At 36.2% G+C, this 24,688-nt stretch overlaps 1 protein-coding gene across 1 annotated transcript in view; it reads right to left on the minus strand.

The window, feature by feature from the left end:
* Window positions 1-24,688, minus strand: part of SVEP1 (sushi, von Willebrand factor type A, EGF and pentraxin domain containing 1) — a 157,588-nt gene that overhangs the window by 85,809 nt on the left and 47,091 nt on the right. Inside the window, exons 4-9 of the mRNA XM_036903354.2 lie at window positions 21,000-21,158; window positions 20,035-20,214; window positions 12,011-12,190; window positions 6,244-6,441; window positions 4,194-4,312; window positions 1,987-2,116 (exon numbers count right to left, since the gene is read on the minus strand). Coding sequence (XP_036759249.2) covers window positions 1,987-2,116; window positions 4,194-4,312; window positions 6,244-6,441; window positions 12,011-12,190; window positions 20,035-20,214; window positions 21,000-21,158 — 966 coding nt within the window. The remainder of the gene's footprint in view (window positions 1-1,986; window positions 2,117-4,193; window positions 4,313-6,243; window positions 6,442-12,010; window positions 12,191-20,034; window positions 20,215-20,999; window positions 21,159-24,688) is intronic.

Genomic DNA, 24,688 nt, shown 5'->3' on the forward strand with positions numbered 1-24,688 from the left:
TGTCGAAGGAACTGGAGTTATCAGCAGATGGACTGTCTCCAAGAGAGAGAGAAAGCACATTTCAGAGCCAGGGAGGCAGTGCTCTTGGGAATGCTAAGCACAAGCATTCCTGCTTCCCCTCATTTATCAGCGAGACTCCAGTGGCCTGTCGTCTGAGGAAAGCAAGAAGTGTAGGGTTTAGAATATTTTCTCTGTCTCCCTGTCTCTCTTTCCCTGCTTTCTCTTCCTTTTCGTTTCCTTTCTCTCTTTCATAATTTGAAAGTTCAGCTAGTGTCTAGCCAGACACTTGAGTACACATTTGACGTTTCGCCATGCTGGCTCTTCATCATGAAAAATGAAAACTTGGCAAACTCTTGAACCACATTTTCATGTTTAATATCACAGCACCGTAAAAAAACAATTCCAACATAGTTTTCATGTGACTGGTAAAGTTTATGTTTAAGACAACACTAAAAGAGCAATTTAAAAAAACCCTGAGCACTACAAAATGAATTAGACCTGATTTTTACTTGGGTCTTTTTAGTTACTTTTACCAAAACCTATAATTTCTAGGGTAAGGAACCAGCTTGATATACATTAGTTATTTTAGGAAGCCATGTAAAATTCTAAAAATAAAATGAATTTAATGTGTTAGTGAATCTTAATATAAACATATTAGAATATGTTGGAGGTAAATAGAGCCAAATGTCAATATGTTTACATAGAGCTTAATGTGTGTCAGGCACTAATTTAAGTGATTTATATATCATAACTAATTAAAAACACAATAACCCTATGAAACTAATACATTTATGAATTCTGTTTTTGAATGAAGAATCAGAGGCACAGAGAGGCAACTAATCACACTGCCTTTAGGTGGTGGAGGTAGATAGGGACTCAAGCAAATTGGGTTCAGAGTCTGTGTTCACAACTGCTACAGACTGCTCCATACCTGATTTCTCCATGTATGGTATCTTGGGGGTGGGTATCTGGGATCTATTCAATATCACTGAACTGACTGAAAGCACAAAGACCAACTGGGAGATGAGGTAGTAACCCAGGCCCAAAATAAATAAACAAACGGAACTGATCTATAGCATGGTTATAAGGATGGAGAGGCTGGGACAAAGTTTAGAGATATTAGGTAGATGAAATCAGTAGAACTTGATTATCTTACTGGATATTGGTGATGGAAGGAGAGGAGTCAAGAATGACTTCCAGATTTTTGGTTGGTACCTAGGTGGTTGGCTGTGCCATTTCCTAAGCTAAAAAATATAATAGTTTGAAATGCCTGTGGAACATCCACATGGGAAAGTCCACTAGGCAGTTTTACATATTGGTTTAAATTTCTTAATAGAAGTAAGTCTGGTTAACAGTTAACAAAATCACCAGGAAAACTATGGAGAGAGAAAGGAAAGACAGCCAAGGCTGGAACCCTGGGAATGAGCCACAATTGAGAGTTGGTCTGAGGAAGAGAATCCTAGGAAAGAGATAAAGAAGGATAAATGAGAAAAATGGTCGAGGTGGGGATGTGGGGAGAGGGCGGAAACCAAGAAAGACTGGTGTCAGGGAAGCCAAGGAAGGAGACAATTTTGCTAAAGAGAGTGTGGTTAATAACTTAAAATCTAAGGAAAGATTACATAAAATAAGGACTAAAAAGTGTGCAGTAGAAGTGACTGTAGAGACCACTAATGACCTTGATGAACGTCCTTTATATGAGTGAAGGGGACAAGAGCCAGACTTGAATGACTTTGAGGACAAATGGCACTTAAGATGAAAGAGATGGCAACTACTGGGAACTTTTCAAAAGGCTCATATGGGAAGAAATAAAAGCAACACAGTGATGGTTAAAGAGTATGTAGATTTCAAAGAAGGAATGGCTTAACCAGGTTTCAATGCCAATAGGAAAAATCAGTGGGAAGGGAGTTCTTGAAGATAAAGGACAAGCAAAGCCTTAGGGGTACTGGATTATTTTCAAAAGTCTACCCAAGTAATTTGAAGACTTACCAATAACCTTGATGTGGAAAGTGCAGCTGGCTTGATTGCCAGATAGGTCAACTGCAGTGTAGGTAATAGCAATGTCTCCAATTGGGAAAAGGTAAGGCGGAGTAAAAGCTGGATGAACATGGATTGACACCTTTTGGAGGTCAATAAATATTTTGAAAGTTAGAGCTAATATCAATAGTACGTTTATTTTTAAAATTTATACATTATTAGTTAAAAATGACACAATATTTCATATATATAGCAAAGGGAAAAAAATCAGGCACAGCCTTTTGGTATATTTCTTTCCACACTATTTTATTTACATAGTTCATAGGGTTGGCATACATATGAAATATTGTTCCTTGCTTTTTAAACATAGTATCTTAAAATGCTTTTTATGCCATTACATACAGGTCTTCATAATGTTCTGTAACATTAATATATGATAATCTTTTGAAGAAAAATCTGTTAAAGGACATTGAAATTGATCCCAAATTTTACTATTATAAACAGTAGTAGAATGAATAGTTTTTCACAGGTAACTAAAAATATCTTTATTGTGTCCTTATAATAATTTCCATGAGCTGAATTATTTATCTCAAAGTCATTAACATTTTATTGATAGATAAAACAAAATTTCTCTCTCAAAGCATATGAAATGATGTGCATTCCTATTGTCAGTATGTGACAGTGGCAGTGTCAATGTTCCCACCCCAAGTTCCCTGATCTGTAGTAAATATCACTACTTTTTGTTAAGTCAAAATATGGTACCAGGTCATTGCTTTAATTCAGTTTCTTAATGTCTGATGCTAAGATTAAATTCTCATATGTTTGCATGATTAGATATAGTCTTTCCTTTTTCAATTATATGTTTACCTGCTTAGTCCATTTGAAAATTAAGATGTGATAAAATAAATTTATACTATTAGGTAATAAACATTTTAACTTTGATAAGTTTGAAGCATTTTTCTCTAATTTGCTATTTGTTTTTTAATTTATAAATTTTTTTCAAATACAAATTTAAAAACACCTTTTTTAGTCAAACAGATTTGTCTTTTTCTATTGCATTTTTAAGAATATTTCCACACCCATGTGCTACAGTGTGAACTCTCATTACATCCTGAAATATGTCCCTGTACTGTTCCTAGAGTTTGATGATGATGATTATGATGAAAATAATGATAATGAATGTTTTCATAGGCCTTTTAATGGAAACTGCACATGAGGGACCATTCAACACACACATCACCTACAGTATATTTAGCCATAGAAGTCAGAGTTGCAGTTTTAAAGTCAGACTTAAAGTCACCTTGTCTTTAGATTACCTAAGGACAAATACCATATAATCTCACTTATAAGTACAATCTAAAAAGGAAGAAACCAAATTCATAGACACAGAGAATAGACTCGTAGTTGCCTGAGGAGGGGTAAGGGCTGAGGGGGTATAACGGGTGAAGGGAGTCAAAAGGTATAAACTTCCATTTATAAAATAATAAGTCCTGGGGGTGTAATATACAGCATGATGACTATAGTTGATACATGTTTTTCAAAGTTACCTTGATTGTAAGTCTATTCAGCATAATTATTAGCACTTTTTTTTTTTTAGTGTTGTATGTCCCCTCCATATATTTTGACCGGCATGACTTATATTTACATGCTATAGCATATCTTCATGTATGTGAACACTAATAGTATAGATTTAAGAGGAAGCTAAATTCCTAAATTAATTCCTTTTTAACATCTCATGGATAATTAGCTCAAACTACAGTATACTAATATCAAAATACTGCATTCTGAATCATGCTGGCTTTAGAAAAGTGGAATTAGAAACACTAACATCTCCTTCAGATATTGGCCAATGTGCAATTATTTTGGACTCGTATTTTAAAAGATAGGTTCATAAGTAGGAATTAAGATTGATTCACATCTTTCTTTTCTTAAGAGATCTTAAGAGAGGACCTAGTAAGAGGCAAAAAATTCTCAGTCAAGTCATCTTAGTGGATACACAGTACAAGTCCATGGAATGAAGTTTCCCTATTAGAGATTTTCATCTGAGATTTCTAATTAAGAACTCAAGCTAATCATTCTTCTCTCAAATGATGCACCAATATTTATCAGTATATATAAAATACTACCACTAGTGTATTAGTAAATCTTCAATATCAAATGTATTTGCAGTGTATTTAGAATCCACTTGAAAACGATGCGAATACCTCCGCAAACCTTACCTTTTCCTCAGAGTTGTCCTTCGCTTTTGGGATTTGCCAGGTGATGTTCGCGGAGTCTTGCTGGTCTTGAGTCTTAGCCTCTATGTCCTTAGGACAGTTGATATGAGGAGCCTCCACATCTGACTCAGAAATCAATTAAAATATTGATATGTAATTCTGAGTCACTTAAGAAAGAAACAGAAATACACGAGTACTCGGTGACTCATTTTTTACATCCCAGTGCCACATTGATCTGGAAGATGCAACTGGCATTCAAGAAGATTGGTCTCAGCAAGGCTTACAAGGCCCTTCCTGACTGCTTCGTCTCATCTCTCACAGTTCCCCTGCAGGAACTTCCTCCCCACTTTGGATACCCAGAGTCCCATGAAAGCACCCTGGTCTCTTGTCCCTAGGCTTTTGCCTGAATCAGTGCCCTGTTCCCTCTTTACCTGGAGAAGTCCTACTTGTCCTTTAATTCTCAGCTGAGACATAAACTCCTCAGGAAGCACTCTCTGGCCCCTCTAGCCCATTCTAGGTACTCACACCACAAGTTCCCACAGCCCTCTCTCCTTCCGAACCAGAAAACTCAATATGCCATTTTGAAATTAAGAGTTCTCCCCAGATAGAATTTTAGTTCTTTATGCCAGGATATTTCTTGTCCCGTTGTGTTACATAGTACCTGCATATAACAGGAACCCGACAAATATTTTTTGAATGAAACAGACAAACAGAAAAAAAATCAGTGTTGACTGTGGTAGGAAGGAACTGTTTTTGAAAACAAGACTGTCGAGGAGAATTAATTAGTAGTGCTAAGCCGTACTGTCAAAACAAATGACAAATTAAAGCCAATGACATTATTTTGCAGTGCAAAACTTTGCAGCACAGATATACTGAATTAGATGTGGTAACATTGTACATGTCTGCATCAGTCATTGTAGAGCTAAGTTCTTATTACATAATATAAAATGCTCCTTCTTTTAATTTATATTAAATTAGGTCTTCTGTAACTTGCAGCTGAATATATCTGAATTGATACACCTTCTGTCCCTATTGTCTTGTTCCTTCAACATTTTATTCAATTTATATATCCTTTTTCTTGGAAGGGCTTATACCTGGACAATTCTTTCCTACAAAGAGGTATATTAGCATATTGACTCTGAAAACCTAAAAAAGTTATTTTTCATTCACACTTGAGTAGTAGCTTGACTGGATTTGGAATTCAATTTATATCTACTTTCTCTGTATTCTTTAGACATTGCTACATTTCCTTCTGGCATTTAGAGTTGTGAAAAGTATAATGTCAGTCTGGTTCTTGTTTCTTTTGTGCAATTTATCTTTTCTCTCTGAAAATTTATTTAAAATTTTCTGAACAACTTTGGACCTCAGAGATTTCACCAGTAGTAGTGAAAATATACCTGCCTAGTACTCATGGGCTATTTTCCATCTCAGGGTTCAAGCCTTTCAAGATTAGGGAAACTTCCTTCTACTCATAGGATATTGGGGTTTTTAACTTCTACCTTTTTGGTTTAATCAGTTGAGAATATTCAGGTTCTTTGCTTATTTCCCATTCTGAGGGAACTCTCAGTTTGGTTATTGTTTTCAAAATCTATTCCAACTTTTTACCCCACTCTTAGAGATACTTTTGTTATTTTTACTTCTAAAAACTTTCCTGCTCTCAGCACCTCCTTTTGCACAGCAGTCTGTTCTTGCTGCCAATAAGGCAGCAACATCTCTTGTGGGAGTAATGACATGCAGGTTTCCAAGGGCTGATAGCTTGTTTGGTTTTGCTTTTCAATTTGTTAGTCTCACCTGCCTTATATGGGAAAACGTATCTGATTTCCAGCTCTAATATTATATTTATTTTTCTATATTTTCTGTTGTTGCCTGGCATATTACAGTTGGATTTTGTAAATCCATCTGGAGGCAAAAATCCTCATAGGGTATATTAAGGGAACACCTACTATTTTACCATGGGTTTGGTAAAAGTTGCAAAGAGGGACAGTCCTGCACTGCACCCATATGTCATCATATAGGAGTCTGGTTTTCAACCTGACCAACGGAGGGGACCTACCTTTACAAATAGCCGTCTGAACTTTGGCACTCCATTTTCCAGAGGTGGTACACCTCACTTCATCTCTGACTCCCGACAAAACGAATCCTTGGTGGCAACTTAGTTGACAAAGTGTCCCAGGCTTGGCTGGCTGCTTCCCACAGGTAGGTGGGAATATGATAACACCTTTGGGCTTTTGAAAGGTGGAGCAGTAGTGCTCTATTGTAGGGAAATGACATAATGTTATTTGTATTCCTACAAATTGTGAACACCACAGGTTCTCTTTAACCCAAGAAAAATAAAATTGTGCTGCCTTGGAATTAACACAAATGCCATTTTGTAAATAATGCAAAATTATATCTCCTTAGATACCTTGTATTATTTTTCTAGGGTATCAAAACCTTGAAAAACTTCTAACTGATATTTTAATCAATTCAGACTGTGTCTTTTATCATTTGCTTGGAGCACTTCATTCAGTTTGCAGAATAGTACTTTATAGCTTAGAAATATAAAATAGTAAATTAGATTCCATCTTTCATGGATTAAGTGATATTATCAATAAGTTTCCATTTTATGAGTTTTTTTGGTGCCATTTTTAAGTGTGCATATGATGAGAAAAGTTTTTATACCTTCCTAACATGACTGTGTTATAATTAGGGCCTTGACTCCTAATGGTATCTTCAGAATAAATGAAGAATAGCAGATGAATTAGACAGAATGCAGAAAGAATGGAAAATCAAGACAAGGACCTAATGTAGGGTGTGTGTGTGTGTCTGTGTGTGTGTGTGTGTGTGTGTGGCCACCTATATGCATATTTGTTGTAGCTGTGATTCTACCAGCAGCACTGCTTGCATCCTTAGTGTGTATTTCCATGTAATAATTGTTAACATATATTTAGTACCTATTATGTGCCAGGCATTATTCTTAGTGCTTTGCATGGATTGACTTATTTAATCCTATGGAGTAAGGAGTACTGTTATTATTCCTGTTTTCAAATACCATGTTGAAGCACAGTAGTAACTGTCCCACAATTAACTTTCCTGAGGTCACCCAACAGGTGAGAGGTAAAACCTGTGTCTTCCAAAATACCCCACCGTCACGTCACGCCTCCTCCCTGAAATAGCTGCTTTCAAACCTTTGACAGCAAAAGTGCTTTTCTCTGAGATATGGTTTACCTCTTTATTTTTGCACAATTATGTCACGTGACTGCCCAGATTTCCTGTTCTACCTGATCAAGAGGGAAATCAGAGCCAAATCCATGGTTCAAGCATAATGAAAAACATAATTACTATGCAGGATTCAATGTCCTTTGTTTAGGAATGGTTCTTTATAAATTAAGAAAATTACCCTCTGGCTATCATAATTGTTGAAGATTTATTCCCTGTTAATATTCTCTTTTTTATTGTTTACTTATGGTATTTTGGGTGAACATGTCTTTAATTTTTATATAGTCTGATCTACTAATTTTTTTCCATTATTTATGCTTAAACATTCACTTACATATATGAACTATATTCTTTTCTAGTTTTTTAAATGGTTTCCTTTTTTAATTCATATTCTTAACTCCATTATGAAGAATTTATGTTGGTGTCTGGTGTGAACTAAAAACATGAAAATTTCATTTCATTTTGTTTTTCCCTAAGAACTAGCCTACTTTCCTATGTAAGTGTTTTCTTCTCAACTGGTGTGTGACACTTCCTTAATAATAGATGCATCTCATACGTTTTGGGATCTACTCAGTCTGTAGGGCAATCTTTGGTATTCTTCATTTTTGCAGTCTGAGTATATGATTTAAAACCCAGTAGAGCTAGTTTCTCTTTACTCTTCCTAATTATTCTTCCCTTACAATCTTATTTCACCAATTTTTGCCTGCATATTCTTCCAGATGAAGCCTGGAATCACTCCCTAATTCCAAAAAGGGGCAAAAAAAGAAAGTCCCTTTTAGGCTATTGAATGAGCTTGCATTTTACTTATATATATATTTGCAGAGAACTTACATTTTGATAAAATTTTATAAAAATATTAAAGTGTTTTCATCTCTCAGTAACATTTTATAGTTTGTGTAATACAGGTTCCACACATTTCTGTTTAAGGTTATTTTTACAAATTTTGTATTTTCTATAGCTTTTTTGAATGTAATTTTTCACCATATATTCTGTTTATCATCAAATATAGGAAAGTTGCTTATTTGGTATTTTTATGACTTTAATTAACTCTCATCCTTTTAGTAGATTCATTCTATTTTGGGAGCAGACACACAATCTACAAATGATAAAGATTTTGAATCCCAATAGCTCTAATCTCATGATTTATTTTAAGAGCTAAAGTTTAGCGAATACTAAACAATATGAATGATTGTGAGCATCCTTTTCTTTTTCCAGATTTAATAAGACTGACTATATTTTCAAGTGGGTGCAGGTTTAAGGTGGACTTTTTTTTATTATGTTGGTTATCTCTCTGTTTCTTAGAATTTCATTTTATCATTTTAATGATAGTGTACATATTTTTATCTTCTACCAAGTGACCAAATGAATTTTTACTAGTTGCTATAATGAAATTATATTAAATTATATTATGTTGCTAGAGCACCAAATTTTGACCCCTTCTTACATTCCTTGGATAAACTCCACTTGTTTTTGCTAGGCCATTGTTTTGAATGCGGATTGCTAGTATATCTGCTGTTAGAGGTTTTTATCTTTTTCTGATAATAGTTGTCAGGTTAGCAAAAAATAATAATAGTTTGATAATATAGCTATTAAGTAATAATAGTTTGGGTCAGATTATATGGTTTCAAATTATATGGTCAAATAAGAAAATTACTGTTTCTTAAAACTTTGAAAGAATCTTGCCTTACTTATCCCTCAGTCATTTTTGGAGAAGTAATTAATACTCTAATAACATTTTCCATTTCTTTATGAGTAATTACACATTTGCATTTCTATTTTTTTCTTGATTCATTTAAGAATTTTCATTTTCTTAGAAAACATACATAATTTCAAGAGTTTCCAATTTAAATACACAAATGTATGTATGGTCTTTTATTATTCTTTTGAAAACCTCAGACTTCTATATACTTTGTTCTAGCTTCTTAGAAAAATTCTTTTTTGCATTTTTATCACTTATATTTTAAATCTATTTTATTACTTTATTCAGACATTTCCCACTTATCCTTTCTACTGCATCTCATCTCCTTTTATTTAATTATTATTATGTACTTCTTTAAACCTTTCTTGCAATCATTCTTTTCCTAACATTTGAAATTAACCTTTATTCTCATCCTTCATGTTTAGTAATGAGAGGGTTTATAGGTATGAAATTGTATCAGTGGAAAACTTAGCCCACATCTCATAAATTTGGTTTTAGGAGTTTCTCAATTTCATTTTAGTTTTTAAAAATTGTATTTAAAAATTTTTTCATCCATCCATTTAATTCATTTCATTTTTCTCTCTTTATATCGGAGTCTTTATATTTGTGTTTTGTCTAGTTCCATACTTTAGAAAATGTTAAGAACAATGTTAGTAACATTGATGCTGTTTTATGTGTTTCAAGGAACCTCTTTTTTTGCAGTTTGCCTTCTAATAACATAGAGAATTATTCATGTGAAGCACAAGGATTTAAATCTTTATGTATTCAAAGTTATTGTTAATTTCTTTTTCTTAAGAAATTCATCTCCAAAAATTCACACTGCCTTTTTATTTTTAGAAAGGTCTCCATTAAAAATACATATTTTTTTCTTATATTTCACTCCTTAATTTGCCCTATTCAATTAACTGAATTAATTTAGCGATTTTTTTTTTGTGTGTGTGTGTGATATGAGAGTCAAAATTGACTAATTTTTGGATAAACATTTTCCCCACTGATTTCTAAAATTTCCTTTATGGATCATCTTATTCTTCTATAAGCTAATATATGTCTCTGTGCCATATTTGCAGTAATGTGCAGTTCCATTGTTCTGTGCATCTTTGTGCCATTTATGTATACTATTTTAATTACGGTGGGTTCATAATCAGTCTTATGATCATGAGAATAAGTATTATATTGTGCCTTATTGTACCTCATGCTCAAAATTTTTGTTTTGCACCTGCCTATTCTATTTTTTTTCTCTCTGCCCCTCACCTGTCTATTCTTTAATACACTTTCTATCAATTTTTTTAAGATGGGAATTTTCATACTAATTATGGCTGTTATCAGAAGTTCTGGGCTAGAGTGAGTTGTTCTCTAATAAACTGTAAATAAGGATGCAATTTCCCTTTGATGGCTATACTGTAAATCCACTAAAATGTGTATACACTTAAAAGCATTACAGAGATGTGTACAATAATTTTAAAGAGAATTTAGGACAGGCTAACTCCACAGTAACCTTATTAAATATATTACCATTTGGAATGAAAGATTGGGTCCCTCACAGAAGAAGCTGGTCAGTCACGGAACCACGGAAAGAGAGTCTTGTCTTAGTAGCAAACAGTATTTACATGGAAATTTTAGCTGAGGAGACACGGTCCCAATGAAGGCATTCACTGGGATTTATTGTCCTGTTGTCAAAGCACCTTTTTATGGTGATAATCCTATCAACTTCATTTCATTTAATTCTGTTAAATATATGAAGAAACTAATTCCCTTTGTTCTGGTTTTATACGAACTAAATGTGTCCTTGGCTTGGGTATCTTGTAGCTTCTGCTACGGGGAAACACGATGCTCATCAGGCCCATGTTTCTCAGTACCCATAACGGTAGGTATCTCATTGCTAATAAGCTGAATCTTTGCTTAATAGTAAATTTCATTCTTCTGTCCAAGAGAGATTATTCTCTTCTCAGCATAATATCAGTTTTTCTGAGCCTACACAGTGAGGGTCAATTCTTAAGACTATTAATGAACACCCCCTAGTTAGGCCCAAAACAACCTCCCTTATGTATACTATTTTAATTACGGTGGGTTCATAATCTGCCTTATGATCATGAGAATAAGTATTGGTGACACCCTCCCTTATAATTGGTCATGGATCCAATACTAAATTATCCTAGAATAAACCTATCAATCAATTTGGAAAGAACTGACATATTTATAATACTTAGTTTTCCCATCTTGGTTCCCGGCATATCTCAATTGATTCCCAATATATAGTTCTTCTTCCTTTTTTGGAAGTTGGTCATTTAATTACATTCCTGCTACTGGTCCCAGGTATACTGCATCTGACACATAGTCAGGATTCAGTAAATGGTAGTTACCATCATTTCATTACCATCAGTATTTTTATCATTGTTATTTGTATGTACAGTGCATAAGAAGCAGCAAACTGGAAGAGCTACTGAATTTATTCATTCTGGGCCCAAGTTCAGTAGAGAGATGTCACATCTCTTGGTGATCACCAAGGCAGAAAATCTTCTGAAGAAATAGAATCTTATTGTCCATTCTAAGATTGACTGGCTCATAATTTTGTCCTATCAACAACAAGGTAAAAGTAAATTGTGTTTAACAAAAGTAAGGGAATTACATGGTATTTGCTTAAAAAAATAATCCATCTAAATTGGCCCCACTTAAAAAAAAATCATTACTATTTGAAGCTGTAAACTTTAGTGATTTGGAAAATTGGATTCTGATGTAAAAGCCTTTTTACCAGTAGAGACTTCCATGTTTGACTATGTATCTATATCTCCACATCTTTATATACTGATGTGTAGTTATCATTATTATCTGTCAGTTTTTAGTTCTACATCTTCACAAAAAGCACAAGAAACCAGAGAGCAAAAGAAACGAATAACCAAAGGCACCATGCCTTTCAGGAACTTACCCACACACCGGGGTTCTAGGCCATCCCACTGGGCATTTCCTTGACAGGTAAGTTTAGCGCTTCCTTCTAGTCTGTGCCCTTCATCACAGGTAACCAAACACGTTGTTTTATAGGACATTTCCCTTGTAGAACAGCTTATGCGGCCATGTTTGGGTTGGCGGAGATGGGGGCATGTTCTTACTATAGGCAATGAAAACAGATCACAATTTACTAAATAAGGACAAAAAATAATTTAAGTTTAATAATACCTATACATTGCAAGCAAGAAAATATCTTTTTTCTCAAGATGGCAAATAGAATAGTAAGTAACGATTGAGTTAGCAAGGGACAATCAAAAGCCTGTGTTTTATCAAATGCGTTGCCTGAGCAATATCACTGTTCAGTTACCTGCCCATAGGTGGGAAACTTTAAACAGCCTAAGGAGTCTGACCCTAGGTGGATGAGGATGCCTGTAGATAGGAGCTGTTGACAAGGGGAGGTATGTGCAGTCTTCAGCTGGGCCTTGTGATTTTCCAAGCTCCGTTCCAACAAAACAAAGGAGTCTTTCCCAGGACAGAGTTATATCAGGTTCACGATCAACTCAATTCTCAGATATCATGGGCATATCCTGGGCCTCTTAAGGATACCACTCTTTGCAAAAGTACCCACCCTCTGCAATCTGAAATTCCAGTATTCTCCTCTCTTACCACAACTCTGGTCCTTTTAGCTTTTTCATTTTTTCCCAGACGTTTACTGCAAACCCAAGGTCATGATGCTCATCTTGATGTATGCATTAACATTGCTTTGCTTGGTTTCTGCTGCTGTGGCAAAGACTCCTAGCTGCCCACCCAATAACCATTCTTCCCAGTTTATTCAGCATAGTAACATGCACAGATAGAACAAGTCCCCACCTTCATTGTAACAAATGACAGCCCATGATACAAGCTGAAGTTGTATGGGATGCCTGGAAAAGCTTTTTAATGGGGACTGTCTCAACTGAGAGAATACTTTCTTTGCCCTCCCCTCCTCCTTTCTTGTCCTGAAATATGGATGTAAGGATAGTGCCCCAGCATATTATTGTATAAGATACTATAGGATATACATCATGCAGGAAGACAGTAGAGCAAAAAAAATGTAAAAGCCTGGGCCTCTCATGAGAACGGAGCTATAGCACCAGCTCTGGATTACCAACTTCTGTCTTTCAGATAAGAGAAAAATTAATTCTTACTTGGCTTAGGACACTGTTATTTGGGTCTCTGATCCCAGTAGCTATATATAGTTCCGAATTTCCTCTTCCCAGCATCCATTCACCTTTCCTTTGTTGATCTCCTCTTTCAATTCATATGGTTTGTGGGTAGGGTAGCCCTGCTCAGAGGAAATGAATGTGACCTAGGATCACATTTTCCTGGTCTAAGGAGTGAGTGGGTACAACTGGTGACATGGTTTCTTTTTCTACCAGATTTGAAACCTCCATGAGAGAGCAGCCACAAGTGTATTTACTAAGGCCTGGACGCTGGAAAGGCCCCAGTGCCCCAGTCAGCACCCCCACCACCAGCAGTTAGAGGTGCTCTGGGGTGTCCAGAGAAATCTGCATTTTCCCACTGCTACTACTTCTAACTCTCTACCCCGACACTGCATCAGAGAAGATACAAGACACTCAGACAGCTCCTGCCTCTGCAGGGTCCCAAACAGCATCTGTGCTCTGAGTTCTTCTGGCAAGATTCCCTCACCATGCAGCCCACCAAAATCCCATCATGTGTGTTAAGATTCATTTCAATTAATTCCAAGATGCCCTGTATTCCTGTTCATAGCAATCTGTTAGAAAGCCTCAGGATCCAGAGACATCCCTCCTCTACCAGGGTCATCCCCACATAATTCAGATCTCAGCTGAGCTCACAAAGTCTTGCACCAGCTCTGTGGAACACATGATGAGTCATTAATGAAGCCCTTCATATCTTAAACTTCCGTTTTGGGCTTTTCTTTCACTTTCTTATTTTAATCAAAATCTTATTGTCTCTTATAGACAGGGCCTGGAGGTGACAGAAGTGTCTTCTTTGCTCCTTGCTGGCCTCCCAGATCATTCTGTCTCCTTTCTCTCTAAATCTTCAGCTCCTTCAAAGCATCATACTATATACCCAACATCTTTTTCACCAATTGTTGACTGATCACTGGGCCACTTCTCATTCACTGAAGATTGTATTCCCTCTCCCCTTCTCTCTCTCACACACATACAAGTTGGTGACTTCATTATATATGTAGATGATCATTCCAGCATCCTGGAGTCCTATTCTTCACCTCCTCTTCTGCAATAACCACATCCTTCCCTATCACAGCCTCCCCTCCACTGCGTTATCCTCCAGACCGTGCCATCCCCAATCCAAACACCCCACTTGCTGACAACAACCTGCTATTTTCCTGGATCCCTCCCTAAGGAGCTTCAACTCCATCAATTTCTATACCCTGCTGGGGCCACCAATCGATTGTATGTTCCTCTTTAAATAACACCATCTCTAAAGAGTTTATACTCTTTCTACATTTTTTCCGTCCAGTTCTAGTTTAGACCCACTATGATCAGGGGAAGGAGGAAGGGGAAGAAGGGAGAAAGGGAATGGGGAGAGTGAGGACAGGGAGAAGACAAGGAAGAGAAGGGGAGGGAGGAGACTGGAGGGGCAGGAGGGGAAGCCTGAGTAGGTGGGGAGGGAAAGAAGGGGGCAAGGAAATGCACAGTACAGTCGGATGGTGTGTATGTCACAGTCATAAACAGATGTATGGAGAGGAAAAGAGACTGAATTCCTGTTGAATATACCAAAGGAGGATCACATATACTCATTTTAGTAGCTTACAGATATAATCCTACAAGCACCAGGCATTGTACAAAAAGAAAACCCAAAACAATCCCTTCAAAAGAACAAAGTTTAGTTTGCTCTCAGCACTTCTGCAAGACTAAAGGCCAGAGGACAATAGAGCCATCTCTAAACCTTGTGTAACAAAATCGTTTGGGACGCAAGAATTTTGCTGGGGCTCTGGATGAGATGCATTCTTTCCTCTGTATTTCTGCATTTGCCAGTTTTTCATATCAAGCATATATTTATTTATAGTGAAAGCTTTACTTTAAAATAATAGAAGAAGTGGAGCAAAATATGCAGTGCATGGTCAATGGAAGTCATTGCTTGATGGTGGATATTAGTTGGCAGAGCATAAATATTGAGTACATTAAGTATATGTTTAGGATTTATTGCTCTTTGGAGAAAATTCAAGAATTCGATTAGAGTTTAAAACCTTGCCTTTCATTCCCTGGGATGGTTTGGACCAAAGTCAACTATTAATGACAAATGAATACAAATATTTTGCCTTCCACATTAAAAAATTTTTTATTGAGTATGTCCATCACGTCAGTAGAATCTTGTGTATCCATCAAGTAGGCTGAAACATTTTGCCTTCTGTATTTTGACTTTTATCGAGTGTGTCCACCATGCACAGTACAGTGCAAATTTCCAGGTGGGATTAAAAGGTGAATAAGATAAATTCCTACAATCAAGATGTATAATATCTGGAAAACCACATTAAACGATGGTTTTTAGATTCAATAAACCGCTGAAATCACTCCAGCTTCCCAACTTGAAATAAAATGGATTTGCAACATCTCTCAAGATACTGATAGTATATTAGAGTTGGTGTTTAATATACATGCAAATTATATTGATCCTCAAATGTTGGTTTTAATAAACTTTCATTGCTCTTTAGGGAAAATAAAGCATATGTGATAATACTTATTTAGTTCTTAAACATTTTATACTTTGTTTCAATCAGGATTGGCCATTTAGTATCATTTTTCACAAGAACATGCTTATTTATAAGTTTCAACTTGTAAAAAAAATTTTATTTCAACAAGCTGGAAAATTCTTTGATCAATGTTTCTTGACTTACATTCATATTAAAGCAATCCTAAAATGTTTACTCAGTCTTTCTAGAACACAGAAATTTAACCTTTTAAGAGAACAGTCTATACTCAGCAGTAGACAATGTGAGACAGTGCTCTGCTTATTTTAAAAACTAATTAGATTTTCCCAGACACACACTTCCTGTCAATCTCCAAGCTGTGATATTATCTATAATGAAATTAAGATAAATCTGATGTTAAAGGTACAGTTGTCATTGTTTGAGCCTTTTTCTCAGGAAAATGTATCAGAAAATTTAATTTACTGTGATGTTGTGGTTTAGCACAAAGGAATCCTTACTAGTTTAGAAATTCAGATAAAAATGAAGATGAGTGTAAGTGCTTATGAAGAGTGCCTAGGAGGAATGAGTCAAACCTGTTATTACCTAACACTACAAAACACTAACGATGTGACATGGAATTGGTAAAAGGCTTTACATTTTACACTGCTCTTTCATTCCTGTCTTAATTTTAGGAAGTTTTTCAAGAAAAAAATTACTAAAATTCTTATCTGTCCCTATAATTAGATTTCAATTAGATATGTAAAATATTTTCTCCATACTCTCCACCCTGAAACAGAAGTGAATCCCTACACAACTGCCATATTTCACTGAATTTCAGATGCTGCAATTATAAGGCATGTCATTATTTAATGTGCCACTAGTAAAGAAACAATATGTATGAAAGGATTTAATGCCACTGATTTTAAGACACACCTCAGTTCTAGAAATGTCAAAATGTGGGGGCAAAGTGTTTTAGAGTTAATGTAGTATAGTATATGCCTTACAGAACAGTATCTTAAGTAACTAAACCCATTTGTGATGAGCCAGAGGAAGGAGCGGAGTCAGTAGTTTCATTCAGGACAACTCTGTACACTGGTAGGTTAGGTAGTGGCTTTGGATGTGAAGTTGAAGGACGCACAGGAAGGTCTACAGTCCTGTAGCATCTCTCATACTTTGACTGAAATTATTTTATTTGTATTGGAATATCAACTAAAACACACAAAAGAGGAGAAGAAGCATGCTTTTTAAAAATGCATATGCATAATGGGAAATGACAAGCAGCCCATCAATGTCATCCATTTATCAATGACTCATTAGTGTGTATTTGTTAAATTCAAACTCTCAATAACTTACCAGAGGTATCACCAGGGCTTGAGGGAGAAAAGACACATTCTGTGCTCCTAAGGAACTCACAGTCTAGCAGAGGTGATAGGCAATTGATAGAAGTGCGTGCGGTGGTTTATACTGTCACAAGCTGGGTAAGCTGGGAAATTCATTGTCAGAATCCCCTTATTATAACCAGGTTAGGGTTGGTCCAAAGAAGAACTTGCACTGGAGTTTGGAAAGCAGCTGGGAAGCAGCAGTCACTGTGCTGAACTCTGTGATGGACAAATGCAGACAAGCACATCCAGCTTGGCTTTGCTCGCTTCCATTCCACATCCCAACTGTTGATCCAAGGTGGCCCCCAGCTCTTTGCCAGGTTCTTGGCTACAGAGCCATGTGGCGTGTTTACAGAGAGGTAAAGCTTCTCTTGGACCTCCTGCAGTATTTCTCCTTTGTAGTTGCACTTCAGTAGCTGGGCGGGCTTCGTTTCTCTGGCTGAGTTGGTAGTGACTGCTCTGATGTTCCCATTTCTCTTCTGGATCTTCAGGTTGCCAGCTCCTTCCCAAATTGTGTAAGGTCTGATTCCTAAAGTAAATCCCTCATCCTATAACATGCACAGGAGCTGTGCTATCCTGACTGACCCTGACACACAGCACAGGGAGGGGAGGACACGACTGTGTATGCACATATGGGGCTTAGAGGTCATCCCATCCAGGCCCAGGAGTGTGGAGACAGTAGAATGGTTTACATACAGGGCCCAAGAACAAAGGCAAGGCTATGGGACAATCAGGGCTGTGGGAACAACCTGCCAAAGGCAGGCTTCTGAGAAGGCATGGGTGGCTGTTTCTGAGGCTTCAGTGCAGAATGTGAGGCTCAGGTGAAGATTGCAGAGCACATGTAGGCAGGAGCCAGACCTATTATCCACCTGCTTTTCTCACTCTTCTTTGGAAGGCCAGTAAGTAGAGAGTCAAATGTAGCTTTCTACCTTCTGCCATTAGGAACATATCTAAGGTTTTCTGTGATTAACTTTTTTGTAATGGATATGCTTTTACTATTTGAAACCGTGTGACTGAAAATATCTCTCCTTTGCCTTCCCACATAAACAGTAGCTTCTCTGAGTTTAGAAATCTAGGGTCTGATCCTTTTTTTTCAGAATCCTGGAAACATACTCTTGTCTTCTAATATTTAGCATGGCTAATAAGGGGTTCAAGGCTAGTCTGGTTCTCTTCCCTTTGTAGGTAATGTTTTGTATTTCTAACTGTGAAACAGCACAATTTTCTATTTTCCAGGGCATCCAGAAATTTTACTAAGATTATTTCCAGACATGGACCTGTTTTTAATAATTTTTCTCTAGCACTCAGTAAGTGATTTTTAACTGTGTATCAAAGATTTTCATTGTGTACATTTCCAAGATTTCAGCTTGGGGATATATTCTTTGAACTTCTATTAGAGCTTCTCCTCCACTCCATTCTCTCTCTGGATTCCTAGTATAAGAAGAATCTACTTCCTTTGTTCTCATGCCACTTTATTCTTTCATCATTTTCTTATCTTTGAAATTTTGTTCATGAGCTGATTTTCTACTTCATTAATTTGGTTTTTAACTATGTCCGTTCATTGTATCAACAATCTTTTTCCCAAAGAAATCTTTTTCTTCTCATTTCTTGGGATCCTGGCCTTACTTTAGCAATGTGATTGCTTTGAATCTCAGTGATTCCATTTCTTGTCATTTTCCTTTCAGATCTCCTTTGTTCAATTTGCTGACTCCTTCTCCTTTTATAGATAGAGTAAGAGGCTGGATTGGGACCTGATTTAAGCAATTAATACTTATAGATGGGCTCAGTATGGGTAGCAGATAAATAATGAACAGTGAACATCTCCTGGGGTCACAAACGACCTTGGAGTTGTGAGTAGGTCAACTTCCCTTATGGGCAAGAGAGCCAAGGGAAAATTAGAAGACAGGACTCCTTCCTCTACTCCAGTGAACTGGATGATGGGGGATCTTGGGACAGTCAAATCCTCAGCAAAGGGGATCACCAAAGGACATCCAAGAGATGCAGTGAGGATAAGGTTGCCAGATTTAGCAAACAAACAAACAAAGGAGCATATCCATTTAAACTTGAATTTCATACATGTCAAGATTTGACTCAAATTGAGTCCCATACATGATTTGGGACCTACTTACACTAAAAAAGTTGTTGTTTTTCTAAAATTCAGATCTAACTGGGTGTCCTGTATTTCATCTGGCCACCCTGGGTAGGGGGTGAAACTGTATTCAGAAGCTTCATGGAGAGGGAATCTCAAGTCCTTTGGCTTGCCCCCCTCTTTTCTTAGATAGCCTTCTCTTCCAAACCTACTTGTGACCTTCGAAGTTGTTTGTGCAATAGGTGTAAGAAGCAAGAAAGTAGGTCCTGGCGATGGCAAGAGTGGAGGTGAATTTAGGTGCCATTCTGTTTGATGTTTCTGTATTTGATGTGGCATCCTTAGGTTACCAAGATACTGCCCCCTTTTCTACTGATCTGACTACGTTCTTTGAGATCCCACTTGAGCAAATGCCCACTTTTTATTGCATGCTTTCTACTCTGAGAGAAGGCTGGTGATGTACAGGTTGGTTAACTGCTCCTGCTGGAGGATACTGGAGTGGTTCCCTAAGATTTTCAATCACAGTAGGACCAAAGCCCCCACTCTGACTATCCTAAAACTCTCCCTGACCCCCCATCTTGGCTGCCTGAAATCTGAGGCTTGGGGTAACTTGTCTATTTCCTTCCCAGGCAGGCCCTTCCTTCACTTGCTCATAAAAGAAACATAAAGGGCATAGATTGCGATGATGTGGTCAGTCTAACTTAGTAGTTCTGACTTCGAGCTTCCTATAATTTTTTTTCTTTTTCTGTAGTCTGTGGTCTATGAAATCAAAAGCAACACAGACCTTACTGGTCCATTAGAGTTTAAGTCAAGGAAATCAAGCAAGAAAATCAATAAACAGTGTGAACTGGCAGTTTGCATACCTCTGCAGGAGCTCTCTGAACCAGACCACAAACCACTGGGTAGACATAAGAGGATGCTGCTCCCCACGAGGTCAAATCCAGGGTGACATCGGACCCCACAGGCTGCATTGAAGTGGTTGTTGCACGTGTTTTGGATAAAGTAACCATTTTCAGGAGGTTTCAGGGCAGGACAGTGGACAACTAACATTTACAGAAATAAAATAAAGAAGCAAAGTTATCTTTACAGCTAAATTAGCATACAGCTAACTTACCCACAGCATTCCCACTTATTGCATTTGAATTTCTAAGCAAGAATCTGGAAAAATAACCCTTACATCTTACTCCTAGGAGGCATTTACTGCCAACTGAATTCTAAATAGACTAAATATTATTAAGCTTAAAAAAATTTTTTTTGTAGGTATCTATATGGATGTGAGATTTTCTAGTTCTTGACCTCCATAGGTCATCAGTTATTTCCCTTCTTAATTAAGGTGACATGAAACAAAGTACAAGTGAGGCCAGCAAAATATGTTGCTAAATATCCTCTTGTACATGCTATAGAATAATGAAATGTTTTTAATTTTTGACATGAACAATATCACGATACTTTGCTTATAAAAATATTTTCTTTAAATGGATTTGGCTATCACCAGGGCCCAAACTAGCCCATTTGTTATTCGTTTGTTTTTAAGCTTGTGGCATTCTTCTCTTAGATTCATCTTAGATCCTTTCCAAGTACTAAATCTTTCTGGATTCATAGTTTCATATTATTCCTGGAGTCTCAGATACCCTCCTTGTGGAGCAAGATACGGATGTGTACAGTGGTAATAAATGCTACTTAATAAAAGCCAAGAATTTCCCCCAAATATGATTAGAGAAAGGAATACTAAAGATCATTTTAAACGAATTGGATGGAAACACCAGCATCCTTTATCGTGAAGAGATCAGCTTTTCTATTTCCTGTTTGCCCAGGGTGGGAAACTTACCTTCGCAGGTCTGGCCGGATGCCCGATATCCCTCTTTGCAGACACAGTCTTCAGGGGATGTACTTCCAGGTGGAGAGGTGTGATTTTCATCAGGACACAGAAGGCAAGTGCTGATTCCTCCTGGAGAACCTTCTGGTTTGTATGTCCCTGATGGACAAGCTGTGGAAGTCCACGTTATGTATAGTACATCAATTGATAATTAACATTTTTGAGATGAATTAGGGGGAAAAAAATCCCAACAATAGTATAATTCAAGCAAGGCCAGAAACTAAGGTTTTGTGTGTGTGTGTGTGTGTGTGTGTGTGTGTGTGTGTGTGTGTGTGTGTTTTAAGGTGATGTAGGTACTTATAGGTTATAAAGTGGCCTCTTCTGTCCCACAATTATTTACAATTACAACACAATACAGCATGATATGTCTGGGTCTATTCGTGGGAAAACTTAAAATAGCGAAGCATGTTAAGGGACTGAAAGGAACCAATGATACTTGACACATAAAAAGTCTTGGTAAATGTGGTGTACTCCATATTGTCGCCCCCACCGTGCAGCCCCACCTCCCTCACTCCCCCAGCAGAGGAGAATAACTGCACATCTGCAAAAAGCACTGAACCCAGTGTTTCTGTTCAAAGCATTTGACAAAGGGTAGGATAAAGTAAAGGACTTGAGGGAAATAATCCAACTGATGGGACATAGGCCCTTTGAAGAAAAAAGAATTAAGATCCTGCTTTTTCCCAGGCTCAAGAAAAGAGAAAGATTAAAAGCAGGATTTGATTGACCTTGCTTCATATTCTCCCGCTGCACTGACAATGTGGCTTTGAATGTGTAAATTTCTCTCTCCAGTTACACATCTGTAAAATAACTCAAAATTAATAATTCAACACTAAGGAAATTAAGGAATAAAGGGACTGGCAATGCCTATTAAGCTAAATAAGTGTAGCTTAGTCAAGCATGCATTTGATTATTTAAAAACAGTAGCAGCCAAGTAATGTACACTTTTGTGATGACATATTATATAAATTATCTCATTTAATCCTCACAGTATAATATGTAGTATTAATAATAATTAATGCTATGGCTAATAAATGCATCAATTTTATTAGTACTATGTCCATTTTAAAGATGAAAAAATGGAGGCTTAGAGAGATTTGATGACTAAAATTATTTAGTAGGTGACAGAGCTAAAATTTTTTTTAGTACTTAACACTGGTTTATTACATTGATGAGAATTCAAAATTACATTTATCTTGTTCGTTAGCAAGTCAAATATTTTTACATGGTAGCATGTAAATTATTTTCCTCTTCCTGTTGTCATGTGTTTAAGGCCTGTTTCTAGGTAGATAAGCTCTGACTTATTTACTTATTTTTTTAAAAAAGACCTCTTTTTTAAAGGTTTACAGCAAAATTGAGAGGAAGGTTAGAGCTAGAATTTTAAAGCAAATATTTCTATAGCATTTACTATGTCCCAGAGTCTGTTGCATATATGTTATACATATTTTTAGTCTCCTTAAAAATCTATGAAGTACCTAATATTATTAATCTCATTTTATAGATGAGAAAATTGAGGCACTAAGAGGATAAATAACTTGACAAAGTTAGAGTAAGTGGCAGAGGTGGGTTTCAAATCCAGATAATTTGGATGCAGAGGCCATGTTCTTTCTCACTACGTGTGCTATGGTTCAAACTCACGTCTCCTGGATGCTAAAGTCCTTGTTTTAACCACTATCATATGCTAAAAAATATAAATAGTCATTATTGTGAGACAAGATTCATAATACAACACAATTATTAGGAAAAAAACATGCTTCTAAAATTATTGATTATATTTAAAAATGGAAGACAATATTTTCCCATGGCAGATAGTGGAAAATTCTAGGACTGTAGGGATCTGTGACTATTTAAGAATGAAAGAAACATTTAAAAATAGTTATAATGATATATGACTTATAAAAAACACTTTAGCAGAAAGAGAACATTACTTCTAAGCATCACAGTATTAAATATTCAATTATTATTGAATCGCTCATATTACAGATATTTCCTTCTAGAAAAAGCTCAGTAAATATTTGCACATCAAGAAGATGCATGACAGCATGGTTTCCTTTAAACAGAAGTCAGCATCTGCATAAGTGACTAAGGTAAACACACAGATGGAAAAGAAAATAGAAATTGTAACAGGAAGACTAAAGTTGTCATTGAGGGCAGTGAAAAGAAGCCATAAAATTTCAGAACAGAGCTGAGTAGATCTAGAGGTAATAGTTGTGATATTAATGCAAGGATATATTCTTTTCTTGAAGCTATAATGAAAAAAAACCTCATCAAGTTCCAGGCGAAATTCATAAAAAGTGATTCATATGCAGGACAAAGGGTAAGTATTACAAGTATCTAGGAAAGAAAAACAAGACATTTGTAATGGAAAAAATCAAATATTTCATTTCTCCTCCTGTGCAAAAACAAATGCCAGGAAAAAGAATGGAATAAGACATACAGCTATGTGGGAAAAATATTATGAACCCAAAATTCTATATCTGGGCAAGCTACTGGTAAATATGAGGAAAGAGGCATTTGAGGATGTGCATGGCTTCTGGAAATAAAGATACATTTCATTTAGTGAAAAGAAATCAAAATAAAGAACTTAAGTATGGGGAGATAAGTTATGTAAAAAATTGCTTGACTAAAGAGACTAGTGGAATATATAGTATATTGCTAAATAACTTAAAATAATTGTGAAATGAAAATGAATAATGTAAGAATAATGAATAAAATACATTTTAAAAGCCCCTCATAAAGAGAAAGACATATGGTCTAAGGAAAAAAAATAATCTTTACTAATATAAAGAATAAAGGTTTAAAATATGAGAGGAACTGAGAGATGGGTAGGAAGAGGAAGAAGGTCAAGTTCTCTTTTCTTTTTACTTACATCAATATGATAAAACTGAAAGAAAAAAATAGGTTCAAATTTATATGTAAAAAATATACACATAAACTATGACTAGAAAAAGAATGCATAGCCTCCAAATTAGTGGAGACGAGAATCTCCAAAAGAACAGAGATAGAAAAACACAGAGAAAGAAAAGAAATAGCAGAAAGAATGAAAAACAAAACAGCATAAACTAAGGTGATGGAAGTAAAACCAAACACACCAGTTGTCATCAATTACATTAATGGGTTAATTTAACCCTGATGGTAAAATATAAACCTAAAATAAGCCAGACATACAGGTTAGAAATAACTGAATGCACAAAGATATGTTAAATATTGCAAAATTTCTTCATGAAGCAAGCAAATTACTACCTTAAGGAGAAATAGAAGCCTAATGCATAAAGAGTTTTTTCTAATGCATGGAAAAGGTATGAATACGCCAATAGGAAAGTTGACACAGAACAAGAACTGGAAATTCACCAAAGAAGAAATGAAAATGACCAATAATTATAGGATAAACTGTTTAACCTCACTCATAACAAAGAAATGCAAATGCATGACTTTCTTTTAATTTGGGAAAATTGTAAAAGGATGCTGACACCCACTGTCAGCAGGCAGTGGGCAAACAGGCTCTCCTCTACTCTGTAGGGCACCTGAGCATAGACACCGAAAGCCTCAAATGGCTCTCTCTTTGATAAAGCATTGCATTTCTAAGAATCCCAAGTAAAAGAAAACATATGTATAATTTTTGTTCATCATTACACAGCATCAGA

Source organism: Manis pentadactyla, chromosome 3, assembly GCF_030020395.1.
Source record: "Manis pentadactyla isolate mManPen7 chromosome 3, mManPen7.hap1, whole genome shotgun sequence".
In the NCBI taxonomy this organism is placed as follows: Eukaryota; Metazoa; Chordata; class Mammalia; order Pholidota; family Manidae; genus Manis; species Manis pentadactyla.